Source organism: Crinia signifera, chromosome 11, assembly GCF_055691185.1.
Source record: "Crinia signifera chromosome 11, ASM5569118v1, whole genome shotgun sequence".
Taxonomy (NCBI): Eukaryota; Metazoa; Chordata; class Amphibia; order Anura; family Myobatrachidae; genus Crinia; species Crinia signifera.
In genome coordinates this window covers 30,233,340-30,260,304 of record NC_139227.1, presented here as the reverse complement: position 1 = coordinate 30,260,304, position 26,965 = coordinate 30,233,340, and the positions used below count along the sequence as shown (strand labels likewise).

At 45.6% G+C, this 26,965-nt stretch overlaps 1 protein-coding gene across 1 annotated transcript; it reads left to right on the top strand.

Annotated features, from left to right (window-relative positions):
• The first annotated feature begins 1,246 nt into the window (after positions 1-1,246).
• Positions 1,247-25,378, top strand: LOC146045141 (deoxyribodipyrimidine photo-lyase-like). The gene is made up of 8 exons (XM_083163838.1): positions 1,247-1,589; positions 8,030-8,948; positions 10,605-10,777; positions 11,147-11,231; positions 15,282-15,514; positions 16,055-16,249; positions 18,234-18,459; positions 24,740-25,378. Exons 1-8 carry the CDS (start codon positions 1,389-1,391, stop codon positions 25,276-25,278), a joined length of 2,571 nt encoding a protein of 856 aa, XP_083019964.1. The 5' UTR covers positions 1,247-1,388; the 3' UTR covers positions 25,279-25,378.
• Positions 25,379-26,965: the final 1,587 nt, after the last annotated feature.

Genomic DNA, 26,965 nt, shown 5'->3' with positions numbered 1-26,965 from the left:
TGTAGTATCAATAATCATGGGCCTCATTTGGCTCGATGCGCTCACCACACTATATAAAATCTACTCCACGCCGATGTGGATAGTGGTGGAATGAAAAGGTCGGGAGGACGCGTTCCGTCGCCGCTCGCCACGCTTTGGGGTGGCGTGAGTAAATCACATTAATAAATGACATTGTTTGTCATCTCATTGTACTTTACATTAAATGCCATAAAACCATGTAAAATCAGGTCTGAAATCGGATCCGAGATATCGTATCCGATATCTCGGACCCGATATCGGAACCGATTTTATATTGTTATGCATTCACATTGTACAGTACATTAAATGCCAAAAAAACATGTAAAATCGGATCCGATATCGTACCCGATTTTATATTGGATATGATTTTTGTAATGTATTCACTGACAGAGAGCAGTAAATAAATGACATAGGAAAATCGCATCGTATTGCATTGCATCGCATGTCATACAATATTTGGATGCGATGTGATACGATTTCACTACGTTAACGTACGTAGCAAATCTGGGCGCCGTGATAATACACAAGTACCATAAATGGTTCTTTAGCCAGTCAGCTCCCAACTGCCATGTGTTTGATCGGCTGGAGAACCATTTATCATTCGTAAGGAGTTTCATCACTCATTGATAAATTGGCCCCAAATATGCAGAATAATGGTTAGTCTAAGGTAATTTCCAAAACCTAAAAGAGGTGCTTTTGCCCATAGCAAACAATCAGATTCGGTTTTTCATTTCTTTATTGCATCCTAGAAAATGATAGAGAGAATCTGATTGGTTGCTATGGGCAACATCACCATTTTAATTATTTTAAAGTAATAGTTAATTTACCCCTAAAAAAAAAAAAAACATTTTTCTAGGGGCAGACTAGATGGCCAAAGTAGTTCTTATCTGCTGTCAAATTCTATGTTTCTCCTGAATGTATTTTTATGTAATTTTTAAATGCAGAAGAATACCGCTTTATTTTTACACAGGAGAAAACGGATGAATTAGATTAAACACAAAGATGTTCTATAACAATTATTACATAATTAAAAGTAATCTACTTTTCCTATTTACACTGTGGCAGAAAACAGCCCGAACCCGCCACACTGAACTACAATTCCCATGATTCCCAAGGAATCGGTGGCCTCCTGTACATTTCTTGAGGAACATGGGATTTGTAGTTTTGCTGCACACAGATGCATATCGCCCTTAACCAAGATGGCCGCCGCTGCTGCTTTCGGCTGTTCTGAGCATGCGTACAGGAAATTTTGGCTTTGAAAGCTGATACAGTATGAGTGTGAGACTGAGAGAGAGAGACCAGTCAGGGCAGGCTGGTTATAAAACACTGATGTGCTGCTTGTGTAACAGGGAATAATAGAGTGTATTACAATGGACAGAAGCGTAGAGCATATGAAGCAGCAATTGCTGGATGGTGATGTAGAGGCTGATGAGTTCTTCTGTATGATCCTGTCCTTCATGGGGGAGCCCAGAACTCAGTCACACTTCCCTGACATTATACAGACCCTGAGCAAGATTGACCCTGCCCTGCATTCCCAGCTGCTGCACATACACCGCGCATACTTCTCAAAGGTACTTGTACTATTATTATTATTCCCCATTTACCTTATGTAACATTAATGTTTAAGCTAACCTAGTCATGTTTTTGGCTGCATTTCAACTCCCTGAAAACGTGTCCTATCTAATGCTGAGTCGATGCCCCCTTAAACTACGATCACCAGAAAATGGTGATCTGTAATTTTTTGGACATATGCATTTGGGTCTCAATTAGGCCCATAGTTGTGTCTGTGAGCTAAATTTACTTCTGTGAACGGGTATGGTATAACTGACCGATGGTCATTCTCCAACATCGGAATCCCAACGGTCAGGAGCTCGACAGGGGGGAGGGCGCATTCAAGCCCCTTGCGGGTTTGCTGCACTCGCCACGCTGTGGGTTCTGTGGCTCGCTGCGCTCCCCACCTATTGTGGTGCTGTATTCATACACTAAATGCAACGACTTTTACATGAGCTTCTGAGACCGCTGCAGCGTCGACCAAGTAGTGCAGGGGGGATCACACAATGGTGTATGCTGATTCCAGGGTGCCGCATGGTCAGGATTGAATATCCCCAATAATCGGATAAATTATTTAAAAACAAGTTGAATTAAATTCCATGGATTAATTCAGATCTTTATCCATATTCCTGAATGCCATGGTGCCTATTAAAACAAGGTACTATCTAAAGAGCAGTAGGATGGGATAGATAGAGGATGTTATATTTAGTCCTGAAACCGTTGCGGGCTGTCCTGAGGTATCTAAGGTGTGGTTGTACTTTAAAGAGAGAGTGATGTCATTGGGCAATAATGTTAGATTTGATGACCTCATCAGGATGGCTTTGCAAAACTTTTTCTCCTTCACTCATCCCAGTGACACAGCTCAACCTTGGGATGTAGGAGTGGTCCGAAGGAGCCAGGCACCTATGCTAAAGACTCGAGAGGCAGGCTCCTCCCTTCTGCATCCTGGATATCTTCAGTTCGTTTTAGGTGCCCACTGTAGTGGGTGCTATGCTGAAGGGCTGCTGGAGCAGCCACAAAGAGAGTTAGCTAGGGTGTTTTTTATTTTATTAATTTTACACTTTAGTTAGGCAGGTAGTGTGAGAGAAGCGCGTCCTGTCAGCTCCCTGTGCGCTGAGAGACACTTGCTGGTCTCTCAGCGCGGCGCTTGAACCCCTGCTCAGGGGGGGTTGTCCTGGACCCTGGGGGACCCCGAAGCCGGCTCCCTTCATAGGGGGGATCTTGGGCAACGAGCACCCCACGATGGTGCTCGCCATTTTGGATGGGTTTCCTGGCTGAACTCCGTGGAGGTCGTAGCCAGGTACAGGAGCTCAGATACTGCTGGGCAATTCCATGTGATCCCCATTGAAGGGGAGTCACAGGAATAGGAGAATCATCGGTGGGAGCGGCTTGTAGGGGGAGAATAGGCGCCAAAAGCCAGGTCTCCCCGCTGCAGCAGGGACTTGGTCTCTTCCCTCTGCTGTTGGCACCGATTCAGCTGCACAGCGCGGAACGGAGAGGTGTGGATTTCTTCCTGCTGGCAGAGTTGTTGAATTCTCACAGACGACACCATCCCCAGTGACCTGGAGGGTCCTGCAGCAGACAGATAAGTACACTGGGTATATTGACTTGTGTACTGACGCCTGGCTTATTTGCACTGTGTTTATTTAACATGACAGAAAGGTGTGGTGCTGCTGCTTTTGGGGAGGGGGTGTCGACCAGGGCGCAAAACTGCAGATTTTGCGGTATTACTTTAACCCCTGAACAGATGGACCAGGGGGATATTTGCCTCTTATGTGAGTCTGTGCCTAGAGGAGCCCAGAGGGCTGAGCAAACGGAGCCAGACTGTGTCTTTAGGAAAATCTATGTCTGCCTTAGTGCAGCTTTTAAACAGACAAAGGGATGAATTGGTGAGTTCTTCCAGACCATTGTCATCCTCTCAGTTGTCTATGGGTTCCATCCCACCATCTCAGGGGGATACTGCTTTTCTTAAGGTAATGCAGGGAACTGCCTTGGGGGTACAGAAATTAAACAGTACTCTTATGGAACACTTTAAGGACACTGTGGGTTCTCCTAAGTTGTCATTTTCTTCCCCTCCTGCCCCACTTATGGGGTCAGAGGAAGAGGGGGAATGTGTGGAAGAAATAGTATGGGATCAGGTAGAAGAGGATGTCTCTGTCCCTGGTGTGGATGATTTGATCATCGCAGTCAGACCAGCTTTAAATTTATCTGATGGGATAAGGCCCCACAGCAGGGAGTGTTTAAAAGACAGCGCAGGGATGCTGTTACTTCTTCTTCAGATGAAGGCATGCAGGAATTATTGGACGGAGCTTATAAAGCTCCTGAAAAAAAGCCTATTTTGCCCAAGAGGTTTTTCACTTTATACCCTTTACCAGAGGAACACGTAAAGGTGTGGGAAACGGTTCCCTTGGTGGATGCTCCTGTGGCCAGACTGTCCAAAGCTACTGTTTTGCCGGTTCAAGGTGGTGCAGCATTTAAAGACCCTGCAGACAAGCAACTGGAGGGTTGTTTAAAGGCAATTTTTGAGGGTGTGGGCTTTACGCTCAGACCCGTGATAGCTTCTGCTTGGGTGTCAAAGGCCATGATTACTTGGGCATACACTTTATGCTCTCTGCTGCAACCGGATTCTGAGGAATTCATCTTAGCTGAAAAATTCAAGGCAGCAGCTGAGTACACCTGCGAAGCAGGGTAAGAGGGAGTCTAGATGGCTTCCAAGGTGTCTGCCACATCTGTGACGGCCAGGAGAGCTTTATGGCTGAAGGCCTGGGATGCTGATAGTGATTCAAAAAAATCCCTGTCGTTTCGCCTTTTAAAGGGGAATTGCTGTTTGGCTCGGAGTTGGAGGCTCTCATCAAACAGGCCACGGGGGGTAAAAGTACATTTTTGCCCTCTTCTTCTAATAAACAAGTCTCTCTAGGTTCGCTGCATTTTGGCAGTCCTTTTGTTCCTTCTTTTGAGGAGGTGCTTCTACCAGAGGTGTGTCAGGTAGGGGCAGATTCAACGTGGGGAAAGGTTTGAGGTCCCAGATCCCGCTTTGGCGCCTTTTCAGGGAAGCAGGCTGCCAAAAGTGAAGAAAATCCCTCTGCATGACGGGCTGGAGGCTCCCTGCTCTGGACCCAGAGTGGGGGGTCGCCTCTTGCAGTACCGGGAAGCTTGGGCACTGTCATGCCAGGATCTCTGGGTGCTCAATGTATTTTCCCAGGGATACAGAATCAACCTGAAGGGAACTCTGCCAAGGAGATTTCTTCCAACATCCTTGCCCAGGGAGGCTCGCTTGAGACAAGCCCTTTTGGGGGCGGCGAGATCTCTCATCGACAAGGCGGTACCGGTACTGCGGGAAGAATGAAAGAAGGGGTTTTACTCCATTCTATTCTTGGTGCCCAAACCGGACCAGTCTTTCCGAGCCATTCTAAACTTAAAAGCACTAAACCTGCATTTATGGGTGGATCACTTCAAGATGGAGTCTTTGAAGTCAGCCCTTCTAAGCCTGGAGCCGGGAGAATTCCTGGCATCCATAGATATTCAAGACGCCTATTTGCATGTTCCTATTTGCGGAGAACATCAATCCTTACTGCGTTTTGCGATAGGCGATTTACACCTGCAGTTTCGGGCTCTACCCTTTGGACTGGCGACGGCCATGACTGTCATGGCTGCGGCTCTCAGACTTCAGGGAATTGTGATCATCCCATATTTGGACGATCTGCTTTTCAAAGCAGAGTCAGCGGAACAGTTACAAAAGAATCTGACAATTCAGTTTTTGCGGAGTCATGGATGGATTCTGAACTTACCAAAGTCCAATCTTGTTCGCACTCAAAGGTTGCAATTTTAGGGAGTGATCTTAGACACTCATTTGATTCGAGTGTTCCTTCCGGAATTGAAAGCCAGGGACATTCGCCTGCTAGTGCAGACCATTTTGCATTCCCACAGTCCTTCGGTGGGGATTTGTTTGAGGCTCCTGGGAAAGATGGTGGCGACTTTCGAAACACTGCAGTACGCCAGATTCCACTCCAGGCCGTTCCAATGGAACATTTTGGCATGGTGGTCGGGAAATCCCAAAACTATGAAGACAGAGACGGTTCTGTTGACAGCAGACACAAAGATCTCTTTGCTGTGGTGGACAGATGTGATATCTCTTCAGATGAGACGCTCTCTCCAGTCATCAGTTACCACTGATGCCACAATCCTAGGCTGGGAAATGGTGGTCTTGAACTCTCGGTTGCAGGGTCTGTGATCCAAGGAAGAGACTTCTTTGCACATCAATGTACTGGAACTACGGGCGGTTTGGAAGGCCCTAGTTCAAGCGGAGGCAATGTTGAAGGGTTTACCCATCAGCATTCAATTGGACAACGCCACGAGTGTGGCCTACTTGAACCATCAAGGGGGTACGCGCAGCAAGATGGCAATGGCAGAGGTCACCAAGATATTCAAATGAGCCGAAGTCAATGTTCCCGCCTTGTCGGCTATATTCATACCAGGAGTTTGGAATGTGGAAGTGGACTTTCTCAGCAGAGAGGATCTCCTGGAAGGAGAATGGGCCTTACACCCGGAAGTCTTCCAGGAAATCGTTTTTTCGTTGGGGAATGCCGGATGTGGATTTGATGGCGTCCAGGCACAATTGCAGGTGCCCAGATTTTGTGCCAGGACCAGGGACCCCTTAGCGTGGGCGGTGGACGCCATGACAATTCCTTGGGGGTTCAGGTTGGCGTATGTGTTCCCACCATTTCCGATGCTTGCTCCAGTGCTCAAGAGAGTGAGGGAACAGAGGGCTTGTGTCATTCTGATTGCTCCAGACTGGCCAAAAAGATCCTGGTATTCAAGCACTCTGAGCTTAGCGAAACAGTCGTGGAGACTACTGCTCAGGCCAGATCTTCTAAGGCAACGCCCGTTTCTGCACCAGGACCTTCCTCGGTTCAATTTGACGGTGTGGCTCTTGAAACCTCCATTTTGAAAAATAATGGATTTTCAGAGGAAGTGATTCGTATCATGATTAATGCGAGGAAGCCAGTTTCCGCAGCAAATTATTACAGGGTGTGGAAAACCAGGTTTCCAGGTTGTTGGAATTTTTGCAGGATGGATTTGCTTCAGGGCTGAGTCTTCAGTCTCTGAAAGTACAGTTATCGACCTTTACTAAAAGTTGCATTACTGCCTGAGATTCAAACTTTTTTGCAGGGGGTTACTCAGCTGAGGCCTCCATATAGACAACCAGTGGCTTCTTGGGATCTATCTTTGGTGCTGTCGGTTTTGCAGAAACCGCTCTTTGAACCTTTGAGGTCCGCTAACCTGAAATATCTCACTTGGAAGTTTCTCACTTTTTGTTAGCTATCGCTTCTGCTAGAAGGGTTTTGGATTTGGGAGCCTTATCTAGTAAAGCTCCATTTTTGGTCTTTCATGAGGATAGGGCTGTGTTGAGAACAGTCCCTAAGTTTCTTCTGAAAGTTGTTTATTCTTTTCATTTAAATCGGGACATTGTTATTCCGGTGTTTTCCCCATCTGAGGGGTAAAAAATAGGCACAAGTTAAAAACTTTGGATGTGGTTCGCGTGTTACGCATATATGTGGACAGAATGAAAGATGTTCGGAAATCAGATCTTTTGCTGGTTTTATATGATGTTCATAAAAGAGGTTGGCCTGCTTCTAAGCAGACCATTGCTAGGTGGTTGAGGTCTGTTATTGCCTTTGTTTACACAAAAGTAGGTAGACCAGTACCTTCCAGGAAAAATGCTCATACCACCAGGTCGGTTGCTACCTCTGGGGCGGTGCACCATGGGGCTTCGGCAGACCAGGTATGTAGGGCTGCCACTTGGTCCTCTGTTCACAAAACTCTACAGGTTCCATGAGTTTGCGTCGGAGGATGCCTCATTTGGGCGAGCAGTGATGAGAACTGCAAGCCTGAGCGTACCCTCCCAAAGGACCGGCTGTTGAACGTCCCAAGGTTGAGCTGTGTCACCGGGATGAGTGAAAGAGAAAAAGGGATTTTTGTAAGAACTCACCGTTCGAATCCCTTTCTCTGATCTCATCCCGGTGACACAGCGATCCCTCCCTTTACGCTCAGTAAATAATACTGTTTCATGTGTTGTCATGTTTATTGGTTATACAAAATGAATTGTGCATATTAATATGTTCAGGCATTTTATTGAGTTAATGTATCCTAGTATGCTTTAGAAGTTGAACTGAAGATATCTGGGATGCAGAAGGGAGGAGCCTGCCTCTCAAGTCTTTAGCATAGGTGCCTGGCTCCTTTGGACCCCTCTTACATCCCAAGGTTGAGCTGTGTCACCGGGATGAGATCAGAGAAAGGGATTTGAACGGTAAGTTCTTACAAAAATCCCTTTTTGTAAGATTTCAGACTTCTCTATATAGACCAATTGTCATATCTGGCATAAACTAAATTTAACTGATGTTTTATCAAGGGATTATGTTTCTTTACAGATTGCTAACCAGTCTCTGTTCATTGTTCATAGGGATCTTCGCACTCTGTGTCTTATGATGAAGAGTTGGAGATTGCAATGGCGCTGTCTCTTCAAGAAGACCACAATTCTACGGACCATCTTATTGATGGCAACAGTGGTCAAATTAAACATAGTATCTCCAATTCTAAACTCTCCTTTGCTGATGCGGCAAAAAAATCTACTTTTCAAACCCAGAAAAATGACCAGAAGTCCCCGCCTATCACAAATGACTTAAAACTAGATACGGCCGGTGTAGAGCTTTCGAAAAACCTGGCAAGACTTCAAATCACCAACCACAAGAGGACAGATATAGACAATTCGTATAGTGGGCAGCCAGAGCCCGAGGATTGTGTTCTCAGCTGTGATGGTGGGGATATTTACCACATGAAGTCCACGGTTACAGAACCAAATAAGGCAAAAAGAGGTAGAAGGAGCCGGAGGAAGAAAAACTCTTGTGTGTCGAGGAGTCCTGTGTCGATGAGACCAGTAGTGGTTTGGTTTAGGAGAGACCTAAGACTTCACGATAACCCGGCCTTAATCGCAGCCCTGGAGCTTGGAGCACCGGTCATTCCTGTTTTCCTGTGGAGTCTGAGTGAGGAGACTGGACAGAACTTCACACTGGCCACTGGTGGGGCTACCAAATACTGGCTTCACCAGGCTTTATTCCAGCTCAGCCAGTCTCTGATGCAGATGTATGGAAGCCACCTGGTCTTAAGGGTGAACCAGGTGTGTGCTGAAGAACTTCTATCTCTTGTGGAGGAGACAGGGGCGGACACCGTCTTAGTGAATGCAGTCTATGAGCCATGGTTAAAAGAGAGAGATGATTTTATTTCTGAGACTTTAAAGAAACAAGGAGTAATGTTTAAGAAGTCCCATTCATACTGTCTATATGAGCCATACTCGGTCAGTACCGAGGGTGTTGGTCTAAGAGGTATGTTCTCTTGTAGTTGATATCACTTGGCTCAGGGTTGTATGAGCCCACCATGGTTTAATTTGTGTTTATTAGAACAATATAAATGATCTTTGCATATAACCCCAACCGCAAGGAGTGAAGGCTTTACAGGGGGTGATGGGACCAATGCTCTTCTGATAGTATGTGGGGTACTCCAAAATATGCTAAGTGGCCCAAACATGTTACACCCCTATATTCACCTTTAAACTGCTTTGGACAAACACTATTGTCTAGGACAGTGGTTCCCAACCTCAGTCCCCAAAGACCTCAACAGCTCAAGTTTTTCAGGTCTCCACGTGAGTGAAACAATTAGCTCCACCTTTTAAAATGTGTCAGTGAATAATGAGTGCACCTGCACACCTGCCGGTTGACCTTGGAAGCGTGAACTGTTGGGGGTACTTGAGGACCAGGGTTGGGAACCACTGATCTAGGGTAATAAAAGGGCCTTAGAGTATGGAGAATATTCACAGAGGATGGGAAAGTTCTAGAGGAATTTCCAAGGAATCTAAAAGACACATATCTGAAATACAAAGGTGAAGAACTGTGGGAATATGGTGGGTAAGTGGAGGGAGAGGGTAAGGGAAAAATTAGGAGGATGAAGGGGGGATCACTTAAAAGTAAAAGTTATGTTATATATAGGGGTCGATCCTATTACTTGCGAAGGGTGCGAGGTGCGCCGGAAACTGCACCTGATTTAGCCCAATCTCACACCCTTCACAGGCCCGAATTCGCTAAAAATAGCTCACAACCCCATGAAGCAGGAACACTTTTAGGCGAATTCCATCTGCCGTAAAGTGCGTCCTATGCAGTGATCATTCGCGAATCATCCGCGGCTAACAGAATCGACCCCACAGGATGAAGTCAGTCCTGAGGAAGATGTCGTTATACAGAGTTGTAACCTTAAGTCTAGATAAGCAATTGCTTGGCTTCAAAAAACTGTTGATTTTATCGCTATATATTTATTAACAGTTTCTTATATAGCGCACACATATTCCACATCGCTGTACAGAGACTATTATTACCAGTTACTTATAAAGCACACACATATTCCACATCGCTGTACAGAGACTATTATTACCAGTTACTTATATAGCGCACACATATTCCGCAGCGCTTTACAGTATAGTTGAATATTGACATCAGTCTCTGCCCCAGTGGAACTTACAATCTATATGCCCTACCACATGTACACGCTCACACAGACATTCTAGGGTTAATTTTGTTGGGAGCCAATTGGCCTACCAGTATATTTTTGGAATGTGGGACGAAACAGGAGTACCCAGAGGAAACCCATGCAAGTACGGAGAGAATAGACAAACTCCGCACAGTTAGGGCCATGGTGGGAATGGAACCCATGACCTCAGTGATGTGAGGCAGTAATGCTAACTATTACACCGCCCGTGCTGCCCAAATATATCTCTAGAATTGGTTCTAATGACCAACCTGAGTTAGCCTAGAAACACAGACATAACGTGATAAATCTGAGCCGCACCTCTGCTCTAAGGGCTTTCTGTAAGGTATAAATCTTACTGCATACTATAAAAACTCCCTGTGTCTTTCATATTCTGATATTGGGGTGATCTCAGGGTCACTGCGACATGCGTACAAAGGCCATTTCTGCTCCTTGTCTTCTAGGTATCGGTTCTGTCAGTCATTTTATAAGCTGCTGTCAAAGGAACTCGGCGCCCCCAGTTGGCGAACCTCTTCAGGCTCCCTCCAGCCTCCCTGTCCCATCATGCTGGCCAGACACAGTGGACCTGGACAGGCTGAACCTGTCAAAGATGCCTAAAAGGAAAGATGGCAGTGTGGTAAGCATCATTGTGTATTGTCACTCCAGAAAATCATTTTAGTCTGTGGCCAGCGTGGGCAAACCACAAATAACCCTGATCCTGTCATCTGGTGGTGGGGCCTGTAAGTGTGGTCCCTGCATAACTGCCCAGTACTTCAGCAGCTAATCTAGGTCTATAATATACACTATAGATAATATACAGACCATGCCTGGTCAACCTGTGGCTCTCCAGCTGTTGTGAAACTACACATCCCAGCATGCCTTGCCACAGTTTTAGCATTCCCTAATACCAAAACTGTGGCAGAGCCTGCTGGGACTTGTAGTTTCACAACAGCTGGAATGCCACATGTTGGTCAGGCCTGACATAGACTATTCTGTGTTTCTGCAGATTGACTGGGCAGCAACTATCCGGAAATCTTGGGATTTCAGTGAAGATGGAGCGTATGCGTGCCTGGGAAACTTCCTTGAAGACGGTAATTAAATTTCTGGTACATTTATATACAATGACAATATAGCAATATTCTGAGCGTCACGTGTGTCAATGATGTGCATCTTATTTTAAGCGGCAAAACCACTGTGCGACATTGTACATCTGTGTGATACTAAGAGTCTAAGGGGAACATTTACTAACGCTTCTAAAAATGAAAAAGGTAATGTTGTCCGTAGCAACCAGTCAGATTCTGTCTATCAATTCGTTATTGCATCCTTGAAAATGAAAATGATAGAAGGATGTTCTTATGGGCATCATCCGCTCTTTTCATTTTTAGAAGTGGTCGCAACTTTCTCGTTCTGAGTTCCGCTGAGCATCAGTTGCAACTTTGGATGTAGTAAATAGATGAGTGGAGCCACTTGTGTGTCCTTGTTGAACTATAAATCTAGGCAATATTCCCTTAATGATTTTTAGGGTGTCAGCCAATCTCCAAATAAAAAAGTAATGGTGAGGTACTTGTATTAAAAATGCATACAATGGATGAAGTTGCGGCGACTAATTGCCTGTTATAAAACAATTTATAGCTTGTGACAAAAATTTAGATACAAATATATAAAAAGGATTTTGAAAAATAAATGTAAATATATTTTTTTTTTATTAAATAATACATTGAGACTAATATCTTTAAAAACTACGAATAAAATAAATTTGGACAAAAAAGGAAAAAAGTGCTTATCTTTTTATTGAGGCAGGAGGCTAGTATGCACTTTTTTCCTTTTTTGTCCAGAGTTATTTTATTCATAGTTTTTAAAGATATTAGTTTAATTGCATTAATTAATACATTTTTCAATATTTACATTTATTTCTTCTTCCATTGTATGCAACTTTGGATGAATTTAAAACTCATTCCTGTGCAGTTAAAGCCAAAGCCCAGCCCCTGTAGTACATTAGTAGTACAGACCCGGTCTCGCCGAGCTTCCTGTGCTGTATGGTGTACTTGTGCTACAGGTAAAAGGACACACATGCATATTCCTGTAGGTATATATACAATATCCCAACGGTCAGGATGCCGGCGATCAAAGACCGACCCTGGCATCCCCATACTGAGAATTTCGACAGCGGCTCCAAAGGCACCATAACCCTCTTACCCTACCTCCACGCTAGTGCCTAACCTTAACGCGTCGCACCCCACTGCCTAACCCCCGCTCTAAGTGTCTAACCCTAACTCCCGCTGATTAAACCTAACCCTGCCCCACAGCCCTAACCACCGCATCTACATGCCTAAACTTAACATCACACCCTATGTGCCCCCATTACTGGCTAATGCTAACCCCCCCCCCCCTTCCCTGGCCGGCCACTACCGCTCCCCTCATACTTACCAAACAGGATGCCAGCTGTCGATGTTCCGGCTCTGGTCTTCTGGCGGCTGTTAGGAGGTCCGTGTTCATATGCTGAACATGGGCATCTGACCGCCAATATGCTGACTATCGCATTCCTGTAGTATGAGAGATCATGCCTATTTTTTTCAAATACAAGTATATTACAACTCACCTCTTAGCTCAGTAACCTATACTCCAGCATATGTCACCTCTCACGTCAGTAACCCACACTCCAGCATATGTCACCTCTCACGTCAGTAACCCACACTCCAGTATATGTCACCTCTCACCTCAGTAACCTATACTCCAGCATATGTCACCTCTCACGTCAGTAACCCACACTCCGGTATATGTCACCTCTCACCTCAGTAACCTATACTCCGGTATATGTCACCTCTCACGTCAGTAACCCACACTCCAGTATATGTCACCTCTCACCTCAGTAACCTATACTCCGGTATATGTCACCTCTCACCTCAGTAACCTATACTCCAGCATATGTCACCTCTCACGTCAGTAACCCACACTCCAGTATATGTCACCTCTCACCTCAGTAACCTATACTCCGGTATATGTCACCTCTCACCTCAGTAACCTATACTCCGGTATATGTCACCACTCAGCTCAGTAACCTATACTCCGGTATATGTCACCTCTCACCTCAGTAACCTATACTCCAGTATATGTCACCTCTCACCTCAGTAACCCACACTCCGGTATATGTCACCTCTCACCTCAGTAACCTATACTCCAGCATATGTCACCTCTCACCTCAGTAACCTATACTCCGGTATATGTCACCTCTCACCTCAGTAACCCACACTCCGGTATATGTCACCTCTCACCTCAGTAACCTATACTCCGGTATATGTCACCTCTCACCTCAGTAACCTATACTCCAGTATATGTCACCTCTCACCTCAGTAACCCACACTCCGGTATATGTCACCTCTCACCTCAGTAACCCACACTCCGGTATATGTCACCTATCAGCTCAGTAACCCACACTCCGGTATATGTCACCTCTCACCTCAGTAACCTATACTCCAGTATATGTCACCTCTCACCTCAGTAACCCACACTCCGGTATATGTCACCTCTCACCTCAGTAACCCACACTCCAGTATATGTCACCTATCAGCTCAGTAACCTATACTCCGGTATATGTCACCTCTCACCTCAGTAACCCACACTCCAGTATATGTCACCTCTCACCTCAGTAACCCACACTCCGGTATATGTCACCTCTCACCTCAGTAACTCACACTCCAGTATATGTCAGCTCAGTAACCCACACTCCGGTATATGTCACCTCTCACCTCAGTAACCTATACTCCGGTATATGTCACCTCTCACGTCAGTAACCCACACTCCAGTATATGTCACCTCTCACCTCAGTAACCTATACTCCGGTATATGTCACCTCTCACCTCAGTAACCCACACTCCGGTATATGTCACCTCTCACCTCAGTAACCTATACTCCGGTATATGTCACCTCTCACCTCAGTAACCTATACTCCAGTATATGTTACCTCTCACCTCAGTAACCCACACTCCGGTATATGTCACCTATCAGCTCAGTAACCCACACTCCGGTATATGTCACCTATCAGCTCAGTAACCCACACTCCGGTATATGTCACCTCTCACCTCAGTAACCTATACTCCAGTATATGTCACCTCTCACCTCAGTAACCCACACTCCGGTATATGTCACCTCTCACCTCAGTAACCCACACTCCAGTATATGTCACCTCTCACCTCAGTAACTCACACTCCAGTATATGTCAGCTCAGTAACCCACACTCCGGTATATGTCACCTCTCACCTCAGTAACCCACACTCCAGTATATGTCAGCTCAGTAACCCACACTCCGGTATATGTCACCTCTCACCTCAGTAACCCACACTCCGGTATATGTCACCTCTCACCTCAGTAACCTATACTCCGGTATATGTCACCTCTCACCTCAGTAACTCACACTCCAGTATATGTCACCTCAGTAACCCACACTCCGGTATATGTCACCTCTCACCTCAGTAACCCACACTCCAGTATATGTCACCTCTCACCTCAGTAACCTATACTCCGGTATATGTCACCTATCAGCTCAGTAACCCACACTCCAGTATATGTCACCTCTCACCTCAGTAACCCACACTCCGGTATATGTCACCTCTCACCTCAGTAACCTATACTCCGGTATATGTCACCTCTCGCCTCAGTAACCCACACTCCGGTATATGTCACCTCTCGCCTCAGTAACCCACACTCCAGTATATGTCACCTCTCGCCTCAGTAACCCACACTCCGGTATATGTCACCTCTCGCCTCAGTAACCCACACTCCAGTATATGTCACCTCTCACCTCAGTAACCCACACTCCAGTATATGTCACCTCTCACCTCAGTAACCCACACTCCGGTATATATCACCTCTCACCTCAGTAACCCACACTCCGGCATATGTCACCTCTCACCTCAGTAACCTATACTCCAGTATATGTCACCTCTCACCTCAGTAACCCACACTCCGGTATATGTCACCTCTCACCTCAGTAACCCACACTCCAGTATATGTCAGCTCAGTAACCCACACTCCAGTATATATCACCTCTCACCTCAGTAACCCATACTCCGGTATATGTCACCTCTCACCTCAGTAACTCACACTCCAATTTATATTTTTACTTACAATATTTTCTTTTTAAGGAATAAAACACTACGACAAGGAATCCGGGCGTGCCGATAAACCGTACACCAGCCATATTTCCCCCTATCTTCACTTTGGTCAGATCAGCCCCAGGACAGTGTTGCATGAAGCTTACTTTACCAAAAGAAATGTGCCAAAGTTCCTGAGGAAGCTCGCGTGGCGTGACCTGGCATACTGGCTACTTGTACTGTTCCCGGACATGCCCGTGGAACCAGTCAGACTGGCATACAAGGTACGTAGGCTATGCCAGTGGCTGAATGGTCTTTGGATGGGACATCTCTGTGTCTATGGGCCCGATTCAGGTTGGCTAGCTATGCAGCATTTAGTCAGTGCCTAGGAAGCACCTTAACACTGCCCTACCGAACGGCCACCCCCTGGCGCCCCCGGATCCCTTCACTGCCATGCGAGGGGATGTGTTCGCTAACACATCCCATCGCATGCAGCTACAGGAGAAATCATCGATGGTCACCGCCCCCACCCCTACCCGTGCAAACGCCTTGGTGAGTGGGGTACTCACCGAAACCCCTCACACAGGGGATCTTCACATGCGCAAATACGTGCATGCGCAGACCCCCCACCCCCACCCCACCGTCGGAACGGGGTCAAATTCACCCTGTTCCAACCAAACCTAAACTAGGCCATTTGTTAGCTGGCGTAGTGGATTACATAAATACACTGAAATGATTGGACAGAATTTGCGCCGGACACCTGCACGTTTGTTAGCGGACCTTATAGTACTGTTACCTGATGATGAAATGTTTGCCTATTTCAGAGTCAGCGTTGGAGCAGTAATCAGGAGCACCTGCGAGCCTGGCAGAAGGGGAAGACCGGGTACCCCCTGGTGGATGCCGCTATGAGAGAGCTGTGGCTCACTGGCTGGATGTGTAATTACTCCAGGCATGTCGTAGCCTCCTTCCTAGTGGCTTATCTGCACATCCACTGGGTTCACGGATACAAGTGGTTCCAGGTACACGCAAGGGCGCAGCTGTAAACATTTTATTTGATGAAGTGTTGTACGAATAGGTTTTTATTATTTTTCTCTTTCAATTATCCTGGTGACGCAGCTCACATTGGGAAGTAGGAGGGTCCATAGGAGCCAGGCACCTATGCTAAACTTTTCAGAGAGGCAGGCTCCTCCCTCCGCATCCCATCATGCCTCAGTTCTTTTTAGGTGCCCACAGGAGTGGGTGCTATGCTGAACGGGCTGCTGCCGCAGCCATTCAGGGTTAGCTAGGTGTTTATTTTTTTTACACTTAGTGTGTGTAGATAGGAGACTAATTGGGGGCGTGGCCTGGGGTAGCTAGGAGGAAGACGTGGCTGCATGCTCTCCCACATTAAATCCTGCATAACTGTCCTTTTTATACGGCAGTACCCCTCTCCTTCTTGGACACAGCGGTGGGATTCTCTACTGCACCCCTTGGGTTGCTACAGTCGACTCTCTGTCCTGACTGTGCTCACTGTGAGCACTCGCTGCTGCAGGGTGATTCCAGCGGCGGGGTTCCCCAACGTGGTGCTCTGGGATCTGTCGGCTACTGTGATAGACAAGTCCTGTCTTTGTTAGGTGACCCGGGGCTCGCACCTTGTTGTCTAGATGTGGTTTACCCTGGTTGATGCTCCGGTGCCTGCCTGCTGCGTCTCCGTGTCTGGGGTGTGACCGCTGCCATCTTGGACCTTCGTGGAATGAGGTCCTCCGCTACCCTATGGCCTGCAACTTCACATTTATCTGATATCCTACATTGCTGGGGGGTGTGCTAGCCACCGTCACCTTCCTGTGGGTCATCCCTGAAAGGGTTGCTTGGCCTCGTTATTGTGCGGGAAATCTCCTACGTATCATTCACATACATCATGCCTCACTATATACACCATCTTCTTGAGGATAGACATGCCTCTACTCACAGGTTGCTTAATATATTTGGTGAACATACAGTGGATAACTCTTCCTCCTCTTACACCCCTGCGGCGGAATTTAAAATAGATATACCTATATCTTGTGAGCCTTCCATTCTCACAATCGGCCAGATGTATCAAGCTTCAAAAGTGATAAAATGGAGAGTGATAAATAACCAGCCAATCAGCTCCTACCTGTTATTTTTCAAACCCAGCCTGTAACATGACAGGTAGAAGCTGAGTGGCTGGCTGTTTATTACTCTCCATTTTATCATTTTTTGAAGCTTGATACATCTGGGCCTATACCTGTAGCTGATTCTATCCTGGACATGCTACTGTCAGCGACTCTGCCTAACAGTGCAGATTCTAGTCACTGCATACTGTATCTAGCTACTGTGAAGATGCCGCGGGCTCCTCAAAGACTTCTCCTGTGCTCTTGCTGGATGCCTTAGGATTTTGGGACTTGATATTTATGCCTACGGTATGGTACACTTCTTTTTCTGGTTCTGGAGGGCCCTGGAGCAAATTTGGTACTTTCTCCATCTTAGGTCGGGATGTCGAGAGCTGGCCGGACTGTCACTTTTCAACTCTGTACTCATGATGCTGCCATTTCCCACCAAGTTTATTATTTTTATTTACCTGCATGTTGATGTACAGATGGAGCCCCTGCCATCCTTGGCCGGGCTTGCCAGACCCTCCCCGCTGGCGAGCGCCGGCGGCAGGGGCTACAATGAACTGGGATGCGCGTGCGTCCCAGTCTCTCGGCGGGGAGGCTTTGTGTCCCTGCCCGTCTCCGCTTCAGGGAAACAGGCAGGGTTAAGGGGGTGCTCGGGGCGGCGAGGGGTACCTGTACCGACGGGTGGCGACGGCGGGGGAGGCATCCCAATATGAGCTGTATCACCAGGTTAATATCAGAGAAAGGGATTTGAACTGTAAATTCTTAGAAAAATCCCTTTTTTTCTCACTTAAAATGCTTCATAGGCCATAAGGTGTCCCCCATACTACAGGACATGACCTTATATGTAATAAACACATGGGGACTATGGTCTTGTTTTGACACTTAGGACACCCTTGTGGATGCAGATGTCGCTATCAATGCCATGATGTGGCAGAACGGGGGAATGTCGGGGCTGGACCACTGGAATTTTGTGATGCATCCGGTAGATTCTGCCATGACTTGCGACCCATACGGATCTTATGTGAGGAAGTGGTGCCCCGAGCTCGCTGGACTGCCTGACGAATACATTCACAAGCCGTGGAAATGTGCCCCATCTCAGCTGCGACGAGCAGGTAACTCTGATTTTATATTATATATATACACACATACACATAAATACAGTATATAGGGTTCCTATAACCACCTGTTCAACGTTGCACGCAGTTACCTTTTTTCATCCTTTTGTAAACATTTATATTTTATTCGTTCCCATAGGCCAACAAGCACTTTTGAGCATAAGACGTTGAAAGGTTGCAAATCGGGCTGCCATTGTCTATGTTTAAACGCCACAGTTCAGGCAATTCACCCACAACTGAATTTCCTTTATGTATGCATTTGGGGTTTTCTCAGCTTAATCCTTTGAGCGCCAACATCTGTGAGAGATGTGTTAAAATATCTAGATGTTAAAAATACCAGCGTCATTCACATTTGTTATATAAATTCAAAATAAAAAAAAAGTATGGATTCTTTCCGGTTAATACGCTTTCCTCTACTCCACCATGGCAGCCAACATATCGGTTTTCTCCACATAGGTAGATATCTGGAAAGGAAAGAAAATACACTGCCCCTATATAATAAGGCCCGCACCCTCAAGGCTCTGTGTCTTAATTTTAAAGCTTCTAAAAAAAAATAATAAAAAAATAATAATATATATATATATATATATATGAGGAGAGGTGAAACCCTGTTCTATATCTATATCTATATATATATATATATCTATATCAATAATCTCACTCTAATAACATGGGCGGGAAAAATGCTGCCATGGCGGAGTGGAGAAAAGCGTATTAAGCAGTAAGAATCCGTACTCTCCTCTACCTCCCCATGGCAGCCAACATATGGGTAATACCCTAGCACAGTGGTTCCCAAACTATGTGCCTAGGCACCTTGGGGTGCCTCAGAACATTTGCAGGGGTGCCTTGGGTTGGTGGACCAAGATCAATTCATATTATTTATTGCCAATGTACCAGGCAAAACCAGTGCTTGTGGCTGACAATCATAATATATGTGGACAAACAGAAGCAAATCCTGTCCCTCACCAGATAACTGTGACATATAAAACACAATGCACTTCTTTTAATATTTTTTTTCTGAATTTCTCGATAAGAAGCATTTGGCCTAGGGGTGCCTTGAAAATATTTTGATGCTCTAGGGTGCCGTGATTCAAAAAGTTTGGGAACCACTGCCCTAGCAGTTTCTTCACTGGGCGGGGAAATTATAATACAATTTTATCATAATATTTTCAACATAGCAAAGGATACAAGGTTAAATTCCACCTTCCATCTTCTTTGCAAAGCATTCTAGCACTTCTTACTTTTTTTTTTTTTTTACTTATAAGGCTGCGCTCAAAATTTTTCTTCTGAATTTCGCATCACTGGATGAGCCTACATCCACTATATAGTGGTTAGTGAACGTATGGATGGGCTGATGCCCAACATGCCGCTTTGCACAGCTCATCAAACAATGCCGCCTCCCTTTCAGCCCCTGATGCGGCTCTCGTTGAGTGAGCTCTAATCCCTTTAGGTGGCTCTAATTCTTTATCTTGTATGCTTCTGCTATACAATTCCTAATCCATCTGGCTATCGTAGTTTTCGTAGCGCCCATGCCTCTATTCCTACCTTCCGTTACCAAGAACAGCCTTTTGGTTCTTCTCCAAGACTCCACTCTTTTGACCTCAAACTTGTGCAGCCTCGCTGGTTTGTCCTTAATACAACTTTCTCATCAAAAAAATTAAGGAACGGTTCTTCCGCCCAGAGAGCCTGTAGCTCTGATACCCTTCTGACCGATGTAATGGCTACAAGGAAAGCTACCTTAGCCGTAAGTAACTTAATGGGTACTTCATCTAGTGGGTCAAAAGGGTCTTCCGTCAACGCATTAAGCACTATGTTCAAATCCCATGGTGCCATTGGATTATGAAAGGTAGGTCTTATTTTCTTAATTGCTTGGACAAACCTCTGCACATACTTGTTCTCAGCTATTTTCATATCCAACATAGCCCCGAGTGCCGACACTTGCAACTTCAACGAACTTGCTGATAGTTTCCTTTCTAGGCCTGCCTGCAGGAACTCAAGGATTGTGGGTATGGACTTAGGGTCTCCACCACCTGCCTTGCAGAACTCAACATAGGTCTTCCATATTTTATAATATGTCCCTGAAGTAGACAACTTTCTCGCCTTCAACAGCGTATCTACCACCTTAGTTGAGAATCCTCTCTCTACCAGGGTTCTGGTTTCAACAGCTACGCTGTCAGTTTACAATTGCTTGGTTGGGGTTGAAAATATCTTCCCTGACGTAACAGATCACCTCAACTAGGTAGACTCCATGGTGTGTCTATTGCCATCCTCCTCAGTCTGGGAAACCAGGACCTTCTTGCCCAATGTGGTAGAACCGCTATGACCGTGGCCTCTTCTCTTTGTATTTTGCTCAGCAGTTTTGGAGTGACTGGGAACGGCAGAAACGCATACATCAGACCTGCCCCCCAGGGGGACGTCAGTGCGTCTACTTGCCAAGTTCCTGGTTCCCATTGTCTCGAGATGAAGACAGGAACTTTCACATTGCTTCTGGATGCCATCAAGTCTACTTGGGGCAGACCCCATCTCTCCACTATTGCAGTGTATTATCTCTTGAGACAGTTCCCATTCTCCGAGCATCAATGGGGCCCTGCTCAGGGCATCTGCCAGGTGATTCCTCTTGCCCGCAATAAAGACCGCTGACCAGCTTCGCACCAACTGCTCTGCCCAATGCAGCACTCCTGTCACCTCCAACATCATCATTCTGCTTCTTGTTTGTTGATATATGCGACAACCACTTGACTACTACGTCCCTTTGGCACAACTGGGATTGGAAAGATTGACATCCTAAAAGCACCAATCTCATTTCTCTTATGTTTGAATGGGTTTGGCACAGACTCCTTCCCCATTCGCCTTTAGCTGCCAAGCCTCCGCAGACCGCGCCCCATCCTGTCTGACTGGCATCGGTTGTAAGAACTACTTGCTCTCCTACTGCGAATGATCTTCCTTACCGTAGTCTTTCTGCATTCAACCACCATCTGAGGTCTGCTTGTGCCCCCTTTGAGAGGTACATTCTCTGACAGGTTTTTTCCGTCCCCGTCCCACTGGGACAGGAAGCAGTTCTGAAGAGCTCTCCGGTGAAACCTCGCCCACATAATTGTGTATAGTGCCGCCGCCATGAGACCTAGGATTCTCACGCAATCTCCTGAACGTACGAATTTTTTCGCCAAGAGACTTAGAACCTCCTTACTTATTTTGTCTCTTCTTTCTTGCTTTAGTCTTATCGTCATTGATCTTGTGGCCAAAAGCAACCCAAGGTATTTCACCACTGTAGCTGGCTCCAGCTGGCTTTTCTTTACATTTATGAGCCATCCATGCTGCTTTAAATACTCTAGGACTCTTTCTGTATGTATGCGTGCCAACTCCTCTGACCACCCAGACTTGCCCCCTGAAATTTTAGAAATTATGTCATCAAGCTTCCGACCGAACAAGTATTCACCTTGGAAGGGTAGAGATACCAATTTGTTTTTTGACTGGGCATCTACCGCCCAAGGTTTAAGACAGAGTGCCCTTCTGGTTACCGCTGTACTGGCGTTGGTTCTTGCCGCTAAGCGAACTGCGTCTAGAGAACAAGTTTAAGCTAATAATGCACGCTGCCTAAGCTGACATGCACTGGCAAGAAGCGCAGCTGTGTTCAGAATATAATCGCAATTACAAGTTTCTTCAATAGTATGAAAAATGTATTTTAAAAAAGGAAAAAAGAACAAAATATATACATACAATTCTATAAAAAAGAATCTCATAATTTGAGAGAAGTGCACTTCATGGATAAAACACAGGACAAACTAGACAGACAACATTTAACATAGAAATGCTTGGCATATGTATAGTTTAGCTAAAATGGCTCAAAACTTTAGACATAATTGGCAAGGCATATAATTACAGGTACAAGCCGCCGTCGCTTTTTTTTTTTTTTGCCCAGCACCATCCCCCAGGTACACTTGGCAGCGGGAATCTCCAGCAGCAGGGCTCAGACCATCCAAAAACATTGCCTAAACCCCTACTGCACCAGGCAGCGGGGAAGGCTGCAGCACTTCACAGGGTAAGCCTCCATCTACCTGGAAAGGGAAAAAAAAAAAAAGACACTGAGCCTTGAGGGGGCGGGCCTTATATAGGGGCAGTGTCTTTTCTTTCCTTTCCAGATATCTACCTATGAGGAGGAAACCCATGTGTTGGCTGCCATGAGGAGGTAGAGGAAATTATATTTCCTATAGAAGGTAAATCTTACAGGTCATTATGATGAATACATCACTTGGCTCTGAAAGGGTTAATCACTTCAGATTACAGTACCTTGTACTCCTATAACAGAACATTCAGAACAGAGCTAAATCTCTCCAAGCCCTGTGCCCCAAGTCTTATAGGAGCACCTGCTAAGATGAGCTGAAATTAATGTAGAGGAAAATGAAACCTTTGCAGCTGTCTGTATCAGCCACCAACAAATAAGAGCCAAGTATAACATTGCATTTATCATAGGCCAGTATTCAATGCAGCAGGTGAGGGGGGGTTAAACGGCGGGGATCGAAGAAAACAAGCGATCCTCGCTGTCTAACCCCCACGCTGACCGCTCACCCTATTCTATGTTCTGTGGAAAGGATTCCCCCAAACAGCGAGGCTCGCGGATAATTCGGATATCCCGCTGCATTTAGCCCTGAGTCTCACTGTTACAGCGGCCGCATACGCCGATTCCCCCTCGCTCCAAAAACGGAGCGAGGAGGACACAGCGTATGCAGGGGGTCAGTTGAATACTGACCCTGCGAGCTGTGACAGCTCAACCGCAGTATTGAATACAAGTTGAGTATCCCGTATCCGAATATCCGTTATCCAAATTATTCCAAAAACCATAATTTCAGAAAGTGAACAATTTTTTTTTTTTTTCATTTCCTCAGTACAGCAGTACTGAGGGAATGACAATGATATGTAACTGGCACTATATATGTGCAAGACAATGATTGTTTGGCATTTAAATTCAGTGCCTGAGATTGTACACAAACTTTGTTTCATGTTTTGAAACCTTGTTTTATGCACAAATAAAATATATTTGTGTTTATTTCATGTGTTTGATGTATATGTACAACATAAATGCAAGATACCTCAAGATACATCATTGAAATATTAAAATATTCCGAAATACGGAATAATCCATTATCCAAAATTCGCCTGGTCCCGAGCATTTTGGATAAGGGATACCCAACCTGTACACAGTGTAGTCTTCATTTTTACCTTACTAGAGATCTTACAACTATTACATGCAATGGTGCGCCACCTGCTGGTCACATAAATTACAGTAATATAGAATTCTCTTTGCTTTTTTATTTTCCAATACCCAGTGCAAGAAGAAAGTCAGTGTTAAGGTGCTCATACACGGTGCGTTTTGCGTGTGCGATACGCACTCCCGCGCACATCCCATCGCACAGTTCAAAAAGTATGTGCTGCACATACTTTGTGAACTAGCTTCGGATGGAGTGCTATGCGATGTAGTCCAAAATGCAAGCAATGATCGCACCGTGTATGGGCACCTTTTAGATGATGGGCATTGGGTCCAGATGTTACTTAGGTATTCAAAGCCCACCTAGCGGATTCTCACAAGGTTTTAATTGTACTAGAATTTTCTTTTTTTACTTTATAGGGGAATGAATTAAGACAGGCATGTCCAAACTGTGGTCCTCCAGCTGTTTTGAAACTACACATCCCAGCATGCCTTGCCATAGTTTTAGCATTTTTAATAGCAAAATTGTGGCAAGGCATGATGGGACTTGTAGTTTCACAACAGCTGGAGGGCCATAGTGTGGACATGCCTGAATTAAGGTGTTCTTCCCAGATATCCTGGGCTATGATAACTACTAGCTAAATCTGCACTATGTTTTCATGGAAGCAACTAATAATGTAAATTCGGTACTTATGTAATATCTGGGCTCCCGTTTTTCTTATGAGACTGCGTGCACTCGCCACGCTTCAGGCACGGTGGCTCGCTGCGCTCGCCACACTATATAAAATCAACTCCATGCGTAGTTGGATAGTGGGGGTATGAAAAAAATGGGGTGCATTTAACATGGGAGCCCAGATAATACATAAGTACCGTAAATTCTCTATACAACTGAATGCAGCCGGGTTATATTTTTTGTTTATACTACTTTGTTTTCTAGTGGCTGTTTTTCACATTTTATACATGATTAAATCAAACCTTATTTAACAAAGTATATCTGTCACTTAATAGCAGACGTAACCTGTCCTAGCTCTATAAATACTTACACTCATGAATATATTTTTCTTTTGTTGAAAGGCATTAACTTAGGGGAAACCTACCCACACCGCATAGTCCTGGATCTGGAGGAGAGACGGGAACAGTCCCTGGTGGATGTAGTAGAGGTGCGTAAGAAACATCCGCAGTATATAGACAATGTATCAGGCAGTGATATGGTGCCAGTTCCTGATCACCTCCTGGCCATCACCTTGGGGCAGCCTGATGGAGAGGACGATGTCACCAAGAGCCGGACAGGCCGCTTCCTACTGCCAGTCATCACAAGGAAGGAGTTTAAATATAAAACCTTACAACCCAATTCCAAGGACAACCCCTACAATACAGTACTGAAAGGGTACGTGAGCCGCAAACGGGATGAAACCATTGCTTATATGAATGAAAGACACTTCACTGCCAGCACCATCAATGAGGGGGTCCAGATGTATGAGAGGAGGGAGCAGACGGCCAGAGTCTTGGAGGGGCTTCCACAACCCAGAGACTCCAAACAAACAAGCCGGAGGACACCCAGGAGCGATCCCTACTCTATAATTCCTCCAGCCTATTTCCATCTAGCTAATTAAGATATAGGTCTAGTCCTCAGAACATTGCAGTTTACATTTGTGTATAATACACTCTTTGATATGTATTTTATGTATAATATGTGAATAAACACTCAAGACAGACTCCTGTGTACTGAACTATGGGGGTGATTCTGGTTAGATCGATAAGCTGCCGAAACTTGCAGCTTCCCGAGCACCTGTGATGCCTCCAAATCCCGGCGTTAACATGTGTGGATGTGTAACAGACATAACCCCCCCGCATGTCTCCGCTGCGGGAGAAATTATTTGATGGTTGCCGGACGTCGAATGATTTCTGCTAGCCCTGTAATAAGTCAGTGTGAACTGACTTATTTGTGAGTGCCGGGACGAAGATGTGGCGGGCGGCTGATGTCACAGGACGCTCAGGACGCTGAGCGACCCCCCCCCCCCATGTATGCGATTGGCTCAGCGACTATGCAAGTCACTGAAGCCATTCGCAAAGGAGGCCTGCACATGCGCATAATAGCCAACACGCAGTCCCGAAAACTTCAGGACGGGGCTGAACTCTCAGTACGAGTCAAGCAGAACAGTAAGGGGAATATGGGCTTTACAATAGAACAACAGCACGAAAATGTCCAGGCGCATGACGAAACGAATGCGGGATTAACGGTGTTACACGAATATTCACACAGCGCTTATTTTCACATTGTACAGCCCATATTCTGCCTACCGGTAACTTTTTGAACTAATTAACCCCCGTCCTCATTGCACAGAATCCGCCTTACCGTGTCCTAACTTGTCTCCCTACCAGTTTTGGAGATATTCTGATTAGATTAAGCTAAATAGCGCTGAACAGGTGAAATATAATCATGGTCATCCTAGTGTTCATTCTAGCACCCGCCATCTTTGAAAACCCATGCAGTTACTCTTCCCTGCCTGGGTGTCACTGTCTGCGGTAGTGCTTCTAGCACAGTGTGGTCTGTATATCAGCCTGATATGCAAACCAGACCTGTGCTATAAACATCACAGCAGACAGCGAAACCCCAGGCCGGGAACAGGAACCGCATGGGTTTTCAAAGATGGCGGGTGCTAGAATGAACACTAGAGGTTTTTCATGCTTAAAAAGCTTTCTTCCTAGCTTGTAGTGTATTCAGTATTGATCACTCAGTCTTTACCCCATCACAGAGAGATTATTTGCATTTGGTACCTTATTCTGAGACGTAGGTAAATCCGATGTTTACAAGGATCTGCATACGGGCATATGTTGGAATCCTGTCACCCACCCTTAAGCCAAAGGCCTTGTGGATGCCTAGCTTGTCTTTCCACTGTTAGACCGCCATGAAAGTCCAACTGGGTGAGTTACCCATAGATACTGCCTGGTGTAGGCTTGCCAGGGTGATTAGTTCTGGTCCTTGAACCTTTGTTTTTTTTTTTTAGAATTAGAACTAGTAGCTTCTATCTTGTTTGATTCACAATATCCGATTACATTTAACCACATTTGAAAGAACAGTGAAGTTAGGCATCAACTAGATGGAATTGTGGCTATAGGGATCTCCGAGCCACCACGGTGAATACTAATGCCTTTATCTGAATAGTATCCATTGAAGCCCGACAATAGAAGTCATTTCCTTTGCCCCTGATCTTTATACCTTTTAATTAGCTTTATCTGCTTACGTTGTCTCGAGTATCAGCACACAGACTATTATCCTTCTAAACTCTGATTGCTCTG